This window comes from Stigmatopora argus, chromosome 1, assembly GCF_051989625.1.
Source record: "Stigmatopora argus isolate UIUO_Sarg chromosome 1, RoL_Sarg_1.0, whole genome shotgun sequence".
In the NCBI taxonomy this organism is placed as follows: domain Eukaryota; kingdom Metazoa; phylum Chordata; class Actinopteri; order Syngnathiformes; family Syngnathidae; genus Stigmatopora; species Stigmatopora argus.
The window spans coordinates 30,882,383-30,903,195 of NC_135387.1; the positions used below are offsets into that span (position 1 = coordinate 30,882,383).

A 20,813-nucleotide genomic window follows, 5' to 3' on the forward strand; every position below is an offset into this window, starting at 1 on the left:
CCAAAATGAATAAAGTAATTGAAAATAAACAGGAAGTGAGCAGAAAATGCCCCCAAATCAGTCAAAAGTAACCAAAAATCAACAGGAAGTGACTTCATCGGCTAACAATCGCAAAGCGGTCCTATTTTTTTCCTCTGGTTCTGCTTTTCACAAGGGGGAGTTAATAAATAAGGGGAGTGGGAAGTGTAGAAGCACTGGCTCGCCCCTCTAATAAAGCATAAGTGCTTTTGAAATATTAACAAGATGATGGGATGCCAAATCCCAGCAGAAGCGGAACGCCTGCCATTTTCAATATCGCCCAAAACCAAGCAGCTTCCCATCCCGCCACCGCCCAAACGGACCCCACAATCGAGGGGTTATGGCTCGTAAAAGCAAGGAAGCCCTTTAAACGGTTCAAAATCAACTTTTCACTCTTTCTTTTTCATGGAAATGCCGCCAAATCAACAGGAAGTCAACTGGAACGATCAAGAAATGACCATGAAAGGGCAAAAATCAACAGCAAGTCATGAAGAAATGACCCCAAATCAACAGGAAGTAACTATCGGGTTATGCAATCAGCAGGAAGTGACCCCTTAATGCCCTGAATCAGCAGGAAGTGACCTACAAGTGCCTCAAATCAGCAGGAAGTGACCATATTAGCAGGAAATGACCCATAAGTGCCCCAAATCAACAGGAAGTGACCCATAAGGGCCCCAAATCAGCAGGAAGTGACCCATAAGACCCCAAATCAGCAGGAAGTGACCCATACGTGCCCCAAATCAGCAGGAAGTGACCCATAAGTGCCCCAAATTAGCAGGAAATGACAATACATGCCCCAAATCGGCAGGAATTGATCCATATGTACTCCGAATCGGCAGGAAGTGACCCATACGTACCCCGAATCGGCAGGAAGTGACCCATACGTACCCCGAATCGGCAGGAAGTGACCCATACGTACCCCAAATCGGCAGGAAGTGACCCATACGTGCCCCAAATTGGCAGGAAGTGACCCATACGTGCCCGAGTCAGCGGAAAATTACCATACGTGCCCCAAATCGGCAGGAAGTGACCTATGTGTGCCCCAAATCAACAGGAAGTGACCCATATGTGACAGAAAGTGATCTAAAATCAATATAAATTAATTTTTAAAAAGCCACAAATCACCAGTAAGTAACTCAAGAGCCTCCGTCAATTTGTCCTTTTGTTGGTGGCCATCTTGGTTGGGGCAACCGGCGGCTGCAAACTACTTCTCGAAAAGTAAATTCTGTCAAGCGTTGGTTGGCATGCAGTTTCTCCTCGATACCGATGACATCTTTTTAACATGTTTTTGTTCCCGTTTCTGGTTTTGGTTGGTGTTGCAACATCTTCTTCTCCCCTCCAAATCAGATATGATTTCATCGAGATCCGGGACGGGACTTCGGAAAATGCCGACGTCTTGGGTCGCCACTGCAGCAACATCGCCCCGGCGCCCATCATCTCGTCGGGGCCTTCCGTCCAGATCCGCTTCGTGTCGGATTACGCTCACCAGGGGGCCGGTTTCTCCCTGCGATACGAGATTTTTAAGACAGGTGAGTAGCCGTCCCAACTCCTCCGGAAGACCGGTACTTTGTCGGGTCCTGACCGAGACCAGACTGGAATTCATAGTGACCCAGATTGGAACTGGGACCTGACCGACAATTTAGAGAACCGAGTGCGAGACCGGAGTTTAAGACCAAGACTTTGGAGAAAAGACCTGAATGAATTTTGAGAATTTAGACTGAGACAAAGTGAGGCAAAATGTACAGGAAGTGACACAAAATGTTCAGAAGGTGAGGCAAAATGTACAGGAAGTGAGGCAAAATGTACAGGAAGTGACACAAAATGTTCAGAAAGGGAGCCAAAACGTACAGGAAGTGAGCCAAAATGTACAGGAAGTGAGCCAAAATGTACAGGAAGTCACCCAAAATGTACAGAAAGTCACCCAAAATGTACAGAAAGTCACCCAAAATGTACAGGAAGTGACCCAAAATGTACAGGAAGTGACCCAAAATGTACAGGAAGTGACCCAAAATGTACAGGAAGTGACTTAAAATGTACAGGAAGTGACCGAAAATGTACAGGAAGTGAGCCAAAATGTACAGGAAGTGAGCCAAAATGTACAGGAAGTGAGCCAAAATGTACAGAAAGTCACCCAAAATGTACAGGAAGTGACCCAAAATGTACAGGAAGTGACCCAAAATGTACAGGAAGTGACTTAAAATGTACAGGAAGTGACCGAAAATGTACAGGAAGTGAGCCAAAATGTACAGGAAGTGAGCCAAAATGTACAGGAAGTGAGCCAAAATGTACAGAAAGTCACCCAAAATGTACAGGAAGTGACTCAAAATGTCCAGGAAGTGACCCAAGAGCCCCAGAATTTACAGGAAGTCACCAAATAAAACCCCTGGACCCTGGAATGCCCCAAAAATGCACAGGAAGTGACCTACGGCGTCCAAAAACGTTTGTTGGGCCACGAATAGAAAACCTTTGATTGGCCCCTTCCCGAATTATTGTGACCTACTTTGCCCGCTTAACCCTTTCCTCACCCCCTCCCCCGACTCCTATTCGTCATCCTCCTTCGGTCGGTCGGTCACGTGTCATGCACGCTGTTACCGTGGCGACCGCGAGCAGACTTGAGTCCGCTTTTCCCGCCAGAGGTGGCGGACAGAGTTAATCGGCGCCCTGGCGCCGGGCCCCCTCCCCCCGCCCGTGACCCGTCCGTGACCGGCGTCGTGCGGGGTCAGGGCGGGGGCGCCGCCCCGGGCCGGGAAACCCCCGCTCGGCGCTCACCCGGGCGCCAATCGCACGTCTGCGTTTGCCACGCTGTCACACTAATCGGACGTGGACCCCTCCCGAGACTGGTCGCTCGTTTTATTTCCTGTCAACCTCGGAGAAATTGGATAAAAAGACGCTGACGGCGGTAGATGTCCAATCCATTAAAAAAAAAAACAAGGTCAGGGCGGCCATCTTGGTAGAGGCAGTGAAACGTTCTGTTCATGCTTCTGCCGTGAATTAAAAATGAGTTCATCACTACATTAGTAGACGTCCAAGCCTTTTGAAGAGTGAAGACTGGCAGCAAATGAAAAAAGTACAATACATTTTTTAAATTAAAAACCATAGCCTGATGGCGTCCATCTTGGTAGAGGCAGTGAAACGTTCTTTTCATGTTTTGCCTTGAATTGAAAGGGGTTCATCACTACACAAGTAGAGGTCCAAGCCATTTGAAGAGCAAATAATTGAATCTTTTTATATATATATTAGCAGGCAAGTCCTCAGAGCGGCCATCTTGGTAGAGGCAGTGAAACGTTCTTTTCATGATTCTGCCTTGAATTGAAATGAGTTCACCACTACATTAGTAGACGTCCAAGCCTTTTGAAGAGCGAAGACTGGCAGCATTTTTTTTTTAAAATTAAAAACCATGGCCTTAGGGCCGCCATCTTGGTAGAGGCAGTGAAACGCTCTTCATGTTTCTGCCGTGAATTAACTAGTAGAAGTCCAAGCCATTTGAAGAATGAAGAATTGAATTTTTTTTTTAAGCGTTGCTTCCCGGAGGCCATCTTGGTAGGGGCGGCAGAAAGCTCTTTTCATGCTTTTGCCTTTTATTCCTTCGCCGCCGCTCTTCCCACTCCCAACGGCTTGGGCGTTTGGCGTCGCCAGAAAAGGCTCCCAAATCCCTCATCGGCAGAATTTTTTCGTCATTCCCCTGGCGTCGCGGTGTCGTTGTCGATTTCCCACTTTTATCTCGTTCTCTTTCGCACGTATCCCGCCCGGGGACACGTTTTTTTTCTTCTTCTTCACTCCATTCGTGTCGGAGTTGATACGTCTGAGTGTGCGACGCGTGTCAGACGATGCTAGCGAGACGCTCAGGTGAGCGTCGAGGTGAATCCTTGGCGGGGGGGAGCTCCGAACAAAAAATGAGTTATGAAATCAGCAGGAAGTGACCCGTTAATGGCCCAAATCAGCAGGAAGTGACCAGTTAATGCCCCAAATCAGCAGGAAGTGACCAGTTAATGCCCCAAATCAGCAGGAAGTGACCCATTAATGCCCCAAATCAGCAGGAAGTGACCATATTATCAGGAAATGACCCATAAGTGCCCCAAATTGGCAGGAAGTGACCTATGTGTGCCCTAAATTGGCAGGAAGTGACCCATACCTGCCCCCCATTTCTCGCAAATTTGACCATTTTAAGGAAATTTTAAGGGTGCGGCTTATACGCGGAAAAATATGTGCGTAAAACAGTAGGTTTTATAGTGGATTAAAGGTGGTGGAACGATAGATGCTAATTCAATGTAAAATGCTGTTCTCAATTGAATCTTTTGTATGTTGGATATTCAGGAAGCCATTCATTTCGTAAGTAGAGGTAACACTGTAAAAAATGCTCACAAAATAACGTGCGCTAGTCCAACTTTTTTTGTATTTTTTGGGGGGAAGTTTTTGTACATTTGTACTCCCTATTAAAACCATGAATATAGAGTTGGAAATTGGGGGGTAGACATAAGTGTATTTGTTGTTAGCGCTAGCCGTGCCGGCACGTTAATAGCGAATTCCTGCGGCAGCATTCCAACAAGGCACCAGTCTTTATTATCAAGTAGACCTATAAAAAGTGGCGGGGGAGGGGAGGGTCGGCGGCTCCCGTCTGAGCAGGATAAGCTGTCCCCCCAACCCCCCTCCCACCCCCGGGGTGGCGAGGGATTCCGCGCTAGACGTCCAATTCATTTGAAGCGGGAGACGAGTGATAATTTGTTTGATGGTGCTAGTTGCTAGCATGCTAGCGATAAACTCATTTCAATGGATGAAAGACGTGCGTTACTGAATGAAAGAGATTGATGATTTATTTGAAATGTATTTCAAATAAACCAAAAAGCGCAATTTTTTTTGGATTTGTATACATTTTGGTGTTCTAGATTTTAAAAAAAATAATTCAATCTTTTAAAAAAAAAAGGGTGGAAACATTAAATATTAACATTTTTGAATCATTTGTTTTTCTTTTAAAAAGACTAAGTATATTTGAACAAAAAGCGCAAAAATATACTTTAGAATTTGTATACATTTTGGTGTTCTAGATTTGAAAAAATCAATCTTTTACAAAAAAAGGGGAGGGACATTAAATATATTTTTTTAATCATTTGTGTTTTTTTTCATTTCAAGAAAAATATTTTTTTAGATATAAAAAATTGTCAATCTTCTAAAAAAGGCAGAAAATATTAAATATTGGGTATTTAAAATTTTTGAATTTTAGAATTTTTAAAATCATTTGTTTGTCTTTCAAAAAGACTAAGTAAATTTTAACAAATATATTTTATTTCAATTTCCATTTAAAAAGTGGAAACAAGAAATACTCCGTTTTATTGTTTATTTTATAGTTTTCAAAAACATTTTTGTTTGGAAAAACAAACAAAAAACTCAGTGTTTATTCCAATTATTATTATTTTTTATATTAAAGAAAAAAAGTGGGAAAAACTTAACCTGCATCCTCCAAATTCTTACTCAAAAAATCCAAATTCTTCTTTTTAAGTCAGAATCTTGCCCCTCCCCCTTTTTTTCAGTGCCTCTCCTCTCACAATTCTGCCACGAGCAGAACAAATCAGAGAATTTACATATAAAGTACTGCTCTACTTACTAAAAACTTCAACCCAATTCATTTCATAAGTAGAAGTTAAAATTCTATATTTTGTAAGACCGAATATTTCCGTATCGACTCACCACCCAAAACGGATCAGAAACCAAAAAAAAAAAAACGAGCGCTCTAATTTCCCAGCATCTTGAAGCCATCAAATCCTCCCTGTCTAAAAATGGCCGACACCTCTTTCCCTGTCTTCAGGTTCGGAGTTCTGCTTCCGCAACTTCACGGGCAGCTCCGGCACCATCGAATCGCCGGGTTTCCCCGACAAATACCCGCACAACCTGGAGTGCTCGTACATGATCATGGCGCCGGCCGGCGTGGACGTCACCCTGGCCTTCCTCACCTTTGACCTGGAGAACGACCCCCTGCTGGTGGGAGAGGGCGACTGCAAGTACGACTGGTTGGACGTGTGGGACGGCTTGCCTCAAGGTCAGTTGAAAAAATAAAAAATAAACAGTACTTTTCCCGCTTTTTTTGCTGATAATGCCTTGACATAAGAGCAAATTTCGATAATTATGAAATATTTGCTTTGAGATATGAGGAAAACTTTGATAAAACGGTGGAGGCTGCTTATGATAACAGCGTACTGTCTCCCTGGTGTAAAGATATTGACGAGCACTGGGCGCACAGTTAGCATTTTTGACGTTTTTTAATTTTTTTTCTCGTTAACCTCTTATCTCATGGTATTACTGTATATTTCATAATTTTGAAATATGATCATATTTGAGCGCCCAAAAAAGTCTGTGCGAGTGTTAAAGATGGAAAAACTGAAAAATAAATCATTTGTTCATTTTTTGGACCACTTATCCTCACCAGGGTCGCGGGTGGGGGGTGCCGGAGCCGATTCCAGCTAACTTGGAGCATTTTGGTTCATATTCATAGCTAGTTTTAGGCAATTTAGAGTGTTCAAACAGCTAGCCTAGCATGTAGCATGTTTGGTTTTCCGTACCATTCATCCTCACGAGGGTCGTGGGGGGTGCCGGAGCCGATTCCAGCCAACTTGGAGCACTTTGGCTCAAATATATAGCTAGTTTTAGGCAATTTCGAGTGCTCAACCGGCTAGCCTAGCATGTAGCATGTTTGGTTTTTCATACCGCTCATCCTCACGAGGGTCGTAGGGTGTGCCGGAGCCGATTCCAGCTGACTTGGAGCACTTTGGTTCATATTCATAGCTAGTTTTAGGCAATTTAGTGTTGAACTAGCTAGCCTAGCATGTAGCATGTTTGGTTTTCTGTACCGCTCATCGTCACAAGGGTCGTGGGGGGTGCCGGAGCCGATTCCAGCTAACTTGGAGCACTTTGGTTCATATTCATAGCTATACTTAGGCAAATTTAGTGTTCCACTAGCTAGCCTAGCATGTAGCATGTTTGGTTATCCTTATCGCTTATCGTCACGCGGGTCGTGGGGGGTGCCGGAGCCGATTCCAGCTAACTTTAAGCACTTTGGTTCATATTTATAGCTAGTTTTAGGCAATTTTGAGTGTTCAACCGGCTAGCCTAGCATGTAGCATGTTTGGTTTTCCATGCTGCTCATCCTCACGAGGGTCGTGGGGGGTGCCGGAGCCTATCCCAGTCAATTAGAAGCACCGTGTGGGGGACACCTGGATAACCGATCGCAGGCTACAACAAAATGAAGGGCAATTTAAGGTGTTTAAAAAGCTAGCCTAGCATGTTTTTGGGAGGTGGGAGGAAACCGGAATACCCGGATAAAACCCACGAGACCAGGGAAACTGCACGCAGTGGGATCGAACCCATTGGAGTCGTGCTGCGTTCAATGTAGTCAGATATCGGAATTTCGCACTGGTTGATGGGAAATGGAGTGTCAAGTGATGAGGGGGCGTGGTTGTCTTTTGGGGTGTTGGTTGCCCCGCCCCCACAATTGGATCCACCCATGCGCAAGAAAAAAATACCCACGCGAAAGCAGAACGGAGAAAGGAGGAAGGAGCATATCTCTTGGCTTTGCTTTTATTGTGTAGGGGGAAGATGATTCCAAAGTGGTCCCCTAAGCCCCTCCCCCCCAAATGAAAGCCCTTGATCATCCCCCTCCCCTCTCTTCAACTTAACCGACGACGCCCTTCCACTTTATCACCTTGCGCTTCCTTTCTCTGGCTCGCCTTGAGACCAAAGCAGACCTTATTTGACTCCAAAGTCCAAATGGCGAAAAAAAAAAGACTCATCGGGCTCATCTGGCCTTCGGGAAATAGCCCAATAAATAAAAAATGAATAAAAGATAAACGTTTTCTTAGCAGGCCATCGCATCGTTTTCCGACGTAGAAGAGTGCCGCCGGAGGGGGAAAAAAAATGAAGGCCATGTGAATTGAATGAAATGCTTTTATTGTTATTATACGAGTAGAATGAGATTTAAAGCTTAGCCGCCAAGTGCACAAATAATAACAACAACAAACAAACAGATGGATGAGTCAATAATAACAATAAAGAATCTGTAAATTAGTGATATGACATAAATAAGTTAGGGAAGTGCACATATAGCAACAACAATTGTAAATAATCAATAAATAGTCATAAAAATACATTTTCAATAAATAAGTAGTCAACATGGTAAAGAAGCAGTAGCAGTAGTGGTAGTGGTGGTAGTAGTAGTAGGTGTAGTGGTAGTCGCAGTGGTGGTGGTAGTCGTGTTAATGGTAGTGGTAGTAGTAGTTGTGGTAATGGTAGAAGTAGTGGTCGTGATAGTGGTAGTAGTAGATGTAGTAGTAGTAGTAGTAATAGTGTTGGTAGTAGTTGTGGTGGTATTAGAGGTAGTAGTAGCAGTCGTGGTAGTAGTAGTAGTAATAGTAGTTGTGGTGGTAGTAGTAATAGTAGTAGTTGTGGTGGTAGTAGTAATAGTAGTAGTTGTGGTGGTAGTAGTAGTAGCAGTCGTGGTAGTAGTAATAGTAGTTGTGGTGGTAGTAGTAATCGTAGTAACAGTAGAAATATTAGTTGTGGTGGTAGTAGTTGTGGTGGTAGTAGTAGTAGTAATAGTAGTTGTGGTGGTAGTAGTTGGTAGTAGTGGTAGTAGTTGTGGATAGTAGTGATAGCAGTGGTAGTAGTAGTAGTTGGTAGTAGGGTTGTGGTAGTAGTAGTATTAATAGTAGTTGTGGTAGTAGTAATAGTAGTGGTGGTAGTAGTAAGAGTAGTTGTGGTAGTAGTGGTAGTAGTAGTAGTAAGAGTAGTGGTGGTAGTAGTAGTAATAGTAGTGGTGGTAGTAGTAGTAGTAATAGTAGTGGTGGTAGTAGTAGTAATAGTAGTGGTGGTAGTGGTGTAGTAGAAGTAGTGTTCTTGGTGGTGGTAAAATGTCGTAGAGTAGTGCAAAATCCATTTTTTTAGGTCACCTTAAACAAATTAAGTGGCTATCAAATTGATACTTTTGCAATGAAATATTGTATCCGGCCGGATACTACGCCAATTGACTACTTTGGACGCCCCTGGCTTTATTTTTGGAGGATTCTAAAGTGGGAGGAGATTAAAAGGTAACCCGGTTGGAGCCATTTTGGGGCGTCAAAGGGAGGGAAAGAAAGAAGGATCACCCCCCCAAAAGGGAAATTTGGCATCCGTTTTGAGATGACTGTAATCCTCCGTGGCCCCCGGCGGATGTTCCCGCACGGAGCAGCTTGCGCTAAGGCGGGATCCCGCTTCCCCCCCGCCGAGGTCCGGCTGAGGCTCGCAGATGGAGGGAGGGTCGGCATCGGCGTCGGCGGGTGGGACACGGCGGCTAATCTTGAGACGTCTTTTCTCTTGGAGGCGCAAAGTCAACTTCATTTTTTTTGACAACCCTAACATTTAGGTTTTGTTTTGACATCCCTAATATGTACGTTGTTGTTTTTACATCCCTAGCATGTACGTTCTTTTTTGACATCCCTAGTGTGTTTTCATTTTGTTAACTATTATTATTTTTATTATTTTTTTACATCCCTAGCGTGTATGTTTTTTATTTTTTTATTTTATTTTGTTGACATCCCTTGCATGTATGTTGTTTTTCTTGACATCCCTAGCGTGTTTATTTTTTTAAATTATTTTTTTTTGACATCCCCAGCGTGTGTTTTTATTTTGTATTTATTTTATTTAACTCTTTTACATCCCTAGCGTGTTTTTTTCCATTTATTTATTTTTATTTTTTATTTTTTTGACATCCCTACTATGTATGTTTTTTTACATCCCTAGCGTGTTTTTATTTTTTATTTTTTTTACATCCCTTCCATATACGTTTTTTTTACACCCCTAGCGTGTTTTTAAATAAATAATTAATTATTTTTTTAAACTATTTGTTTGAAATCACTAGCATGTACGTTCTTATTTTTTTTACATTGTTTTTTTTAATTTTTTGACTTCCCTAGCATGTACGTTTTTTATTTTAAATCCCTAGCATGTTTTTTTTAAATTAATGTATTTATTTATTTAATTTTTTGATTATTTATTTTTTTGACATTCCTAGCATTTACGTTTTTTTTTACATCCCTAGCGCGTTTTGTATTTATTTATTGATCTATTTAATTTTTTATTTTTTGACATCCCTAGCATGTACGTTTTTTTTTACATCCCTAGCGTGTTTTTTTAAAATTTATTTATTTATTTTATTTTTTTTATTTTTTTTTACATCCCTAGCGTGTTTTTTTTAAATTTATTTCTTTATTTTATTTTTTTATTTTTTTTTACATCCCCAGCGTGTTTTTTTTTTAAATTTATTTATTTATTTTTTTAATTTTTTTGACATCCCTAGCACTTATACGTTTGTTTTGTTTCCATCCCAAGCACTTCCGCTTCAATTTTGCATACCGCTAGCATCCACATCGATTTAGCCACGCCTCTTTGGCACGGAAGCCCCCAAGTTCTCCGAAAAGGAAAGGCCCGTCCGTCGGCTAATGCCACGCCTCCTTCCACAGTGTCTCCGCTGATTGGGCGTTACTGCGGGACCAAGATCCCCCCCGAGATCCGTTCGTCGTCGGGCCTGCTCTCGCTCTCCTTCCACACCGACATGGCGGTGGCCAAAGACGGCTTCTCGGCCCGATACAACATGACGCGCAGGGACGTGGGCGACTGTGAGTACCGAACCCGCCTTTTCGCATCTTGGACTTGGCGTCCAATCTCGCCATCCCACTATCGCCTCGGGACAGGCACGAGTGTCCAATTCACATGCCTGCCAACTCCATTTTGTGCCATTTTGCGTTTTGGCCCCAAAACACTTGACTTGATTGCCAGCCGCCATTGATGTCCTTTCCATTTGGAGTGGGCGGAGCCTATGGGCAAATATCCCGTTGGATTGGATGTCAATGGCGCTGACCTCTAGGGTTGTCAATGGTAGACACCGAGGCGTCCATTTTGTGTCACACGGGTTTTTTATTTATTATTAGAATGACTGAAAAATGGAAACGTGTATGTATGTATGTGTGTATATATATATATGTGTGTCTATATATATATGTATATGTATATATGTGTATATATATGTATAAAAATGTATATATATGTATATATATGGGTATATAAGGGTATATATGTGTATATACATATATATGTATATACGTATATATGTGTGTATGTATATATATGTGTGTGTATTTGTATATATATGTGTGTGTATTTGTATATATATGTATATATATATGTGTGTATATGTATATATATATGTGTGTATATGTATATATATATGTGTATATATATATATGTGTATATATATATGTGTATATATATGTATGTGTGTGTATATATATATGTATAGATATATATATATATATATAGGTATATAAGGGTATATATGTGTATATACGTATATATTTATATATACGTATATATACGTAGATATGTGTATATGTGCGTGTGTATATATATATACACTTATTTATGATTTATTTATGTCAAAAATGTCTTTTCTGTGTCTGTATTCTCAACAGTGAAATTTCCCAATTACGGGCTAAATAAAGTTATTTAATCTAATCTAATTTTTATGGAATATTTTTTTTAAAAAAGAAGTCCAAATGAAATATTAATTTGTATTCAGTTGAATTTTAGCCTGACGTCATGACGCACGCACGCACGCCATTGACATCCAACCTCCCCCTCCAAAAAGTTTTTTTCCACGTATAACATTTGCTCTTGTTTTAATCAATTGACAAACTCCGTCCACCCTAAAAAACAATGCCATTTGGCCTCCATTGCGCACCCTTGTGGTCGTAAAAAGAGGTTAAATATCCCCGTTTGTGGCTACGTGTTAGCATTCCACTGCAGCGCCACGCTGGGCATGGAGTCGGGCAAGATCAGCGACGAGCAGATCTCGGCGTCCAGCAGTTTCTACGACAACCGCTGGTCACCGCGCCAGGCCCGCCTCAACAACCCCGACAACGCTTGGACGCCGTCCGAGGACAGCAACAAGGAGTACATTCAGGTGCGAGCGCCGTCGGCGGAGGAGGAAACGGCGGGCGGACGCTGCTAACCTAGCCGCCATCGGTTGTCCTCGTCAAGGTGGACCTCCAATTCCTGAAGGTGTTGACGGGCATCGCCACCCAGGGCGCCGTTTCCAAGGAGACGCAAAAGTCCTACTTTGTCACCGCCTTCAAGCTGGAGGTCAGCACCAACGGCGAGGATTGGATGATCTACCGACACGGCAAGAATCACAAGGTACGGACGACGATTTGACCTAGCGTGTTGTTAGCAGCTGTTTTTTTGGGAGGGGGCATTTGTGGGTGGCTTCCTGTTGGTTTGTGGCATTTTTGGGTTACTTCCAGTTGGTTTGATGGGTTTTGGGTCATTTTCGGGTGACTTCTTGTTGGGTTTGGGGCTTTTCGGGTGACTTTCCGGTTGGTTTGGGCGTATTTCCGGGTGACTTCCTGTTGGGTTCGGTGGCATTTTCAGGTCACTTCCTGTTGAGTTTGGGGCAATTACGGGTCACTCCCTGTTGAGTTTGGGGCATTCCTGGGTCACTTCCTGTTGAGTTTGGGGCATTTTTGGGTCACTTCCTGTTGAGTTTTGGGCAATTACGGTCACTCCCTGTTGAGTTTGGGGCATTTTCGGGTTACTTCTTGTTGATTTTGGGGCAATTACGGGTCACTTCCTGTTGAGTTTGGGGCAATTACGGGTCACTTCCTGTTGAGTTTGGGGAGTTCACAGGTCACTTCCTGTTGAGCTTGGGGCGTTAACGGGTCACTTCCGGTTGAGTTTGGGGCATTTCCATGTGACTTCCTGTTGGGTTTGGGTCGTTTCCGGGTGTTTTCCTGTTGGGATTGGGGCATTTCGATGTGACTTCCTGTTGGGATTGAAGCATTTCCAGGGGACTTCCTGTTGGGTATGGGGCATTATTTTGACATCATGTAAACAGGAAGCGGTCAGGGTCGACACCAACGTCAACTTCGGTTGACACGAAAGCGCCAAAATGGCGTCGGGCAACAAAAACGCGGGGGGATCGGCGGGGCGCCTTCCACCGTGACCTGGTTTCCCACCGACATCATCAATAGTTAAGCGGCCGCCGGCGTCCGGTCGCGCCCGTATACGCCACGCTTCGTTATATTTTTCATGATTTCTGGTCGTCGAGAGGCTCGCTTGAATTATTCAACCCGTCGGGGACGGACCGCGCCCGAGTCGTCGGGCAGATTAGAACGCAGCCTTTTCAAACGACGACCCAACGGAGAATAGCCACCCGATTGGCCACGATCCACCGGATCACAGAAGGGTCACCGAATCCGAAACTTCCCTTTAGCCGCGACGAAATATGATTTCAAAACACATTTTTTGCACGCGGCTTTTGGCGTCACGCTTATGGAATCTCGCCACGCCGCAGGAAGTACGGTATCCCGAGAAAATAATAGTGGAATAGGAGCGCCTGTGATGGCTCACTCTGGCTCCCACACATCATTTCTTTCCCATACGTGCGAGCGGCCAGCTGGAACCAGTTCCCGCTGTCAACATCTTCGTAACAGGAACGGGGAGAGGCGCGCGGGGGTGTCGAGGACCCTTCATGAAGAACGATGGACTATTCTGGGATTTCAACTCGATTGAAAGTCGGCAAAACCGTTTTCCCAGCGACGTGAATCAAAAACACGAGATTTAAAACTCTTAAGGGCCGCCTTCTTTTTGCTTGAAAGCCCTAAAATGAACAGGAAGTGACCCAAATTGTGCAGGAAGTGCTTCAAAACCAGTAGAAAGTGACTTGAAACCAACAGAGTGAGCCAGAAATGCCGCAAAATAAGCAGGAAGTCATCATTTAATAGGAAGTAACAAGACCATGCGCCAAAACCAACAGGAAGTGACCCGAATTGTGCAGGAAGTGACCCGAATTGTGCAGGAAGTGACCCGAATTGTGCAGGAAGTGATTTGTAAGTGCCTCAAAACCAGTACAAAGTGACCTCAAACCAAAAGAGTGAGCCAGAAATGCCCCAAAATAAACAGGAAGTCATTATTAAATAGGAAGTAACAAGACCACGCCCCAAAATCAACAGGAAGTGACCCGAATTGTGCAGGAAGTTATTTGTAAGTGCCTCAAAACCAGTACAAGGTGACTTCAAACCAACAAAGTAACAAGACCACGCCCCAAAACCAACAGGAAGTGACACCAAATCAAAAGAGGGAACCTGGAAATGCCCCAAATTCAACAGGATGTGACGAGACATGCTCCACACCAACAGGAAGTGATGAGAAGCGCTCCATACTAACAGGAAGTGACAAGGCAAACGCTCCATACCAACAGGAAGTGACGAGAAAGACGCTTTATAATTAATTTGGTTTGTATAAAACCTAACGTGTCAGCGAGAATAGTTTAAAAGCACTGTAAAAATGTAAATAGCACACAAAATATGAGGCTAATTGGCGATTAGCATGAGGCTAGCGCTAGTGGCTAAAAACGAAAACAGCTCATTTTAGTCTTGTGTAAATATCGCGCGAGTGGCTAATTGTTATGCTAGCAGATACAGTCGATGTAGGTACATTGTGAATGCTCTCGAATAAGCATTAGCTGCGCCGCTAATTGTTGCATAGCATCCCGTGATACACATTGCCCCACGCCGCGTTCATTTTTCAACATGGCGCCCCCTAACCTCGCTTTCCCAGGACTTCAAGCTTTGACCTTTGACCTAAAAAAAAAAAGCGACGACACCGGATCCGTGTTTGGGTTGTCACGGCGACCGAGCGAAGCGTTTCACGCCGCGCTCCGGTGCGAAGAAGCGGGAGATAAGAAAAGCCCGCATGAGGGCGAGCCGAGGCATTGGACGGCGACTGACCGCTTTTCTTTTTTCTCGCCAGGTTTTCCACGCCAACACGGATCCGGCCGAGGTGGTCCTCAACCGCGTGCCACAGCCCGTTCTGGCCCGCTTCGTGCGGATCCGGCCGCAAACGTGGCGGAACGGCATCGCCCTGCGCTTCGAGCTCTACGGATGCCGGATCACAGGTGCGTCAATAGCATAGCACACGCCGGGAGGCGAGCGGCGTCCAATCCATTTGGGGAGAGAAAACGAACAGGAAGTTACCCTTCAAATGACCCAAAAATGAACAAATAGTGGCCCGTGTTCATTCCGGTCCAAGTGGCTCGGACGCCTAGTGCCATGAATGGCAGCCAAGGTGTTCATTTTGGGTCATTTCGGGTCACTTCCTGTTAAATTTCAGTCACTTCCTGTTCCTTTTCAGTCTCTACTTGTTCATTTTTAGTCACTTCCTGTTCGTTTTCAGGTCACTTGCTGTTCATTTTTAGAGTCACTTCCTGTTTATTTTTTAGAGTCACTTCCTGTTTATTTTTTAGAGTCACTTCCTGTTCATTTTTAGAGTCACTTCCTGTTAGAGCACTTTTGGGTCACTTCCTGTTCATTTTCATGTCACGTCTTGTTCATTTTCATGTCACTTCCTGTTCATTTTCAGTCACTTCCTGTTAGAGCACTTTTGGGTCACTTCCTGTGAAGTTTGGTGGACTAGTGGGTCACTTCCTGTGAAGTTTGGAGCGATTTTGGATCACTTCCTGTGTAGTTTAGAGCACTTTCGGTCCCTTCCTGTGAAGTTTAGAGCATTATTGGGTCACTTCCTGTGGAGTTTAGTGGACTAGTGGGTCACTTCCTGTGGAGTTTAACTGACTAGTGGGTCACTTCCTGTGAAGTTTAGAGCACTTTTGGGCCACTTCCTGTGAAGTTTAGAGCATTATTGGCTCACTTCCTGTGAAGTTTATAGCTGTTTTGGGTCACTTCCTGTGAAGTTTAGAGCACTCTTCGGTCACTTCCTGTGAAGCTTAGAGCACTTTTTTGTTCACTTCCTGGAAGTTTTTAGCACTTTTGGGTCACTTCCTGTGAGGTTTAGAGCATTATTGGTCACTTCCTGTGAAGTTTTGACCACTTTTGTGCCACTTCCTGTAAAGTTTTGACCACTGTTGGGTCACTCCCTGTTGATTTTGGGTGAGCGGACAAAAAGGAACCTGGGAATGTTCCAAAATGAATAGGAAGTGAGGGCACATAAACAGGAAGTGACCTCTGAACACCCTTAAATGGAACAGGTAGTGACCCATTTTAACTGGCCCCTCCCAGTCAAAATGGATTGGACGCCTAGTGGTGTCAATGGCCTTCGTAGAGTTAATTTAAGGTCATTTACTTTGGATTTTGGGCCACTTCCTGTTGATGTTGGCTGACTGAACAAAAAGAGGCCTGGGCATGCCCCAATATGAACAGGAAGTGATAGAAAATGAACAGGAAGTGACCCGTATATGCCCCCCAAAAATGCCTATCACCGTCAATGGCAGCCGAGGAGTTAAATACTTTATTTGAAAGACTTGCAGCCTGGGGCTAAATTTTGAAAAGAAAACGTGCTTGTTGTTCCTTCCTTCCTTCCGCAGTCTCGCTCGACGCGTGTCATCTTTCCTTTGTCTGAAGTGGCGTTTCCTCCCGAGACGCCGCGCCGCGCCGCTCGTCTCGGCTCTGATGGTTTTTAGTTTGCGCTCGTCTTTTTTTTCTTCTATTTTTTCATATGCCGGCGCGTCCTCGTTACCCCGCCGCCGACGAGGGGCATCAATCTTTGACGGCACGCCGCGATCGGCTTTTGCCGCCGGCAAAGAAACCATTAGCGAGCACGGCTTGTAAAAGTATCGCCGGCGCCCCCGCCATTTACACCCGGCTGTCTGTATATATCATTTAAGGTTTCTTCTCAGACATTTACTTTTTTTTTTTCAAATTTTATGTGCGCTTTTAGACCATTTTTTGTTTATTTCTTAGTTTTTTGCACGTTCAAATATTTTGTTCAATTTCAAAATTCACTTTTTGTTGTCTTTCAGACTTTTTTTCTTTCAGTTTTTTTCCACATAATTTTTTTTTTTTGTCATCTCCAGACCCGTTTTTTTCCACTTTCAATTTTTTTATATTCAATTTTTTTGTTCGCTTTTAGGTTGTTGTTTTTTCGAATTCAGATTTGTTTTCATATTCAATTTTCTTGTTCAATTTCAGATCTGTTTTTTTTTGTTCGATTTCAGTTTTTTTCATATTCAAATTTTTTTGTTTGCTTTCAAAGTTGTTTTCAAATTCGATTTTTTTTGTTCATTTCAGACCTGTTTTTTCATATTTTTATATCAAATTCAGTTTTTTTTTCAGATTTGTTTTCATAGTCAATTTTATGTTTTTCTGTTTTTCACTTTCTATTTTTTTCATATTCAAATTTGTTGGTTGTTTTCAAAGTTGTTTTCATATTCTAATTTTTTTTCGCTTTCATAGCAGTTTTTTTTTCACATTCAAATTTTATTTTGCTTTCAGATTTATTTCCACATTCAATTTTTTTGTTTGCTTTCAAAGCTATTTTAATATTCAATTTTTTTGTCCGCTTTCAGACCACTTGTTTTTCATTAAAAAACATTGGGCCACTTTCAGATATAATTTTTTTGGGCGATTTTTTTTTTTTTTTTTTTTACAGTTTTGGGAAATTGCAAAAATAAGATTTGAAAGTGATTTTTTTTGCTGTACTTTTTTTTGTTTATTAGTTTTTTAAAAAAAGCTTAAAACATGATGTCCAATTCTGACGTCAATATTGATTGACGTTTTGGCATCCCTATGGCGCTAAAACCCCCAAATCCATGTATTTATTCGATTTTTGTTTTTGCAGACGCCCCGTGCTCCGGCCTGCTGGGGGCGCTGTCCGGCCTGCTCCCCGACAACCAGATCTCGGCCTCCTCCAGCCGGGACGTGGTGTGGAACCCGGGCTCGGCGCGGCTGGTGGCCAGTCGCTCCGGCTGGTTCCCCGCCCCCTCGCAGCCGCTGGCCGGGGAGGAGTGGCTTCAGGTAGGAAAAGACGCTAACCATCCGATAGCGTACCTAGCGACAATGTTTATTCCTTGACTTATGACACGGTGGTTTCCGATGAAAAGTGGGCGGAGCTACTCCGAGGGCAGAAGTGCCGTATTTTTTCTTTTTTCTTTTGCTATTTTTGTCCAAAAACGCGAAATAGGGTCACCCAAATTAAAATAAGTAAATAAATAAATATTTTTAAAAATAATTAATTATAAAATAAATAAAAAATACGAAAATAATGCATTTATAAAAAAATAATATATTAAATAAATAAAATAAATTAACAAATACACAAAATAACATATTAAAATTAATAATAACAAAATACATAAAAAAATAAAAATAAATAAATAAAATAATTAAAAACTCAAACAATTTAAAAAAATAATATATTAAATAATTAAATAATTTAAATACATTAATACATGCAAAAAATAATAAATAAATAAAATAATAAGTACACATAAATAAATTTAAAAAATAATACATAAAAAATAGAAAATAAATAAATACGATAAAAAAATATTTATTTGTATTTTTTTACTTCCGTGCTGAGTTCTAGTAGCAAGCGGAGGACAGGGGAGTGGCTTCCACTTTCTAGTTTCAGCATGGATTTTCGCATTTTTATGAATTTACAAACAAAATAAATTAATTTTTAAAAAAAAAAATAATCCCCCAGAAAAAAACGCGATGTAGTGAAGCCGCAATAATCGAGGGATTACTGTAATGGAGTCAGGCGTCAAATTGGGGGTGCTTCTTTGTCGCTACGAGCTCGGAGGTCAAGGCACGACGCTAACGCTAGTAAACGTCATTTGCAATCGACGGGCAAAGTTCGAACCCGTGCGGCGACAATTAGCGGCGGACTTTTGTGTCATCGCGGCCCGCCACTGGTTAGTGCCGTCAATCTTACTTAATCTTAGCTCCTTTTTGTCTCGGTTCCTTGCAGGTGGACTTGGGCGTGGCCAAAACGGTGCGCGGCGTCATCACCCAGGGCGCCAGGGGCGGAGACCCGGCCGGCGGGGGGACCGTCGACAACCGGGCTTTCGTCCGCAAGTACAAGCTGGCCCACAGCATCGACGGCAAGGAGTGGAATTTTGTCCTGGACGGGAAGACCAGCCAAGCCAAGGTGGGTAGGTGGGTGGGGCTTGAAAAAATCAACTGTGTCGCCGATGGACGCCATTTTGGATCCTCTGCCTTTACGTTTTACCGTCCGGACGCCATTTTGGATCCTGTGGCTTTGTGTATTACCGTCCGGATGCCATTTTGGATCCCGTGGCTTTACGTATTACCGTCCCGCAGATCTTCGAAGGGAACACGCACTACGACGCCCCCGAATTGCGCCACTTTGAGGAGACGGTGGCTCGCTACGTGAGGTTCTACCCCGAACGCTGGTCCCCGGTGGGCATCGGCATGAGGGTGGAGGTCCTGGGATGCGATCTTCCAGGTAAGACGGCAGACATTTTGGCTCGTAATGTACCGTAGCGCAGGGGTGTCAGACTTGTGTTGGTTCGCGGGCCGCTTTAATGTCAACTTGATTAATATTATTTTTTTAATGTAATTTATTTATTTAATTGTTCATGTATTTATTTTTTATTAAATTTATTTATTTATTAGTAAATTTATTTATCTTTTATTTATTTTTTTAGTTTTTTATTAAATTTATTTATTATTAAATTTATTTATTATTAAATTTATTTATTATTAAATTTATTTATTATTAAATTTATTTATTTAATTTTTATTTTTATTTTGTATTTTTTTTTAAATTTATTAATATTATATTTTTAAATAATTAATTGCAGGGAAAAAAATTGCAAGGAAGTGAATTTGTGTTAGGTGAAGTCATGATAATTGAGGGAAAAATAATATTCTGGGTGTGATGGAGATTTTGGAAGTGGGCGGGGCCAACGCAGCCATCAAACTAGGATCTAATTTAATTTTGAAAAAAAATCCATCCCAAAAAGTCACAAAAAAATGCTTTTTGTGACTTTTTGGGATGGATTTTGTTCCAAATAAAGCATTCTAAAGTCACGTCTTGTCATATTTCAGGTCAAAAACAGAAAATATCATTTTACACGCTAGATAATACAATTACCGCTTAAATCCTGCTTCTTTTTTTGACCATTTCATCTTTATTCCACCCCAAAAATGCCACAAAAGCACTTTTTAGCAACTATTGCTAGCGGCTAGCTTCCCAATGGTACGATAGCTATCTTAATTTAGCTAGCATGAATTGACAAAATGGCCACCAAATTTTTTTGGGGATGCCAACAACTCATTCTGGGGTTAACGTCATCTTCAGTTTGGAGATTTGTGAAAGTGGGCGTGGCCAAAACAAGAAATTGTAATAAAATAGAATTAAATTTAAGCTTTTTGGTCTTTTTTGAGGGTGAAATAAGGCCACGCTACCATTTTAAAGTCACTTATTGTCGCATTTCGCCGTGGCATTTTTCCCCCGCAAAAGTGGGCCGGCCTAACGTGTGTATTATTCAATTGTCTCCGCCCCCCTTTGTCAGCTTTCACTTTGCATTTCCTATTTTTGAACTTGACGCGTGGCGCAGTTTGAAGCTTGACGACTCTTGCGTGGGTTCAAAAATGTTCTTCCCCCTCGCCCCCCACCCCCGGCACCCCCGCACGCACGCACGCACGCATGCATCGACTCGACATCACCGCCAAAGTGCTCTAAAAAAAAAATAAGAATGCAAAATGCATGAGGATGATTTCAGCGTGAGAGGAGGGCGCCATTGTCGGCGCCATGAGACGTTTGGCGACGCTTAGCAACGTGCTAACCTTCAAAAATAAGGCTTTGTTTTCAGTTTTTTTTTACATTACGAAAGTAAATGCATTTCCTTATCCGTTATTTTATTTTGAAAATATTGCCGTTGATGCATTGATTCTCATTTTAGAACCTTGCCACCCTTTACTGGGCTCTCATTGGCTGTCTCAAAACAACCACTATCCATG

At 42.6% G+C, this 20,813-nt stretch overlaps 1 protein-coding gene across 4 annotated transcripts in view; it reads left to right on the forward strand.

Annotated features, from left to right (window-relative positions):
• The window catches only part of nrp2a (neuropilin 2a), a 62,168-nt gene that overhangs the window by 22,727 nt on the left and 18,628 nt on the right, over positions 1-20,813 (forward strand). For all 4 annotated transcript variants that reach the window (XM_077616691.1, XM_077616700.1, XM_077616709.1 and 1 more), the window contains exons 3-11: positions 1,366-1,547; positions 5,819-6,049; positions 10,500-10,655; positions 11,829-11,998; positions 12,076-12,231; positions 14,845-14,989; positions 17,665-17,840; positions 18,796-18,975; positions 19,149-19,293. In XM_077616691.1, coding sequence (XP_077472817.1) covers positions 1,366-1,547; positions 5,819-6,049; positions 10,500-10,655; positions 11,829-11,998; positions 12,076-12,231; positions 14,845-14,989; positions 17,665-17,840; positions 18,796-18,975; positions 19,149-19,293 — 1,541 coding nt within the window. The remainder of the gene's footprint in view (positions 1-1,365; positions 1,548-5,818; positions 6,050-10,499; positions 10,656-11,828; positions 11,999-12,075; positions 12,232-14,844; positions 14,990-17,664; positions 17,841-18,795; positions 18,976-19,148; positions 19,294-20,813) is intronic.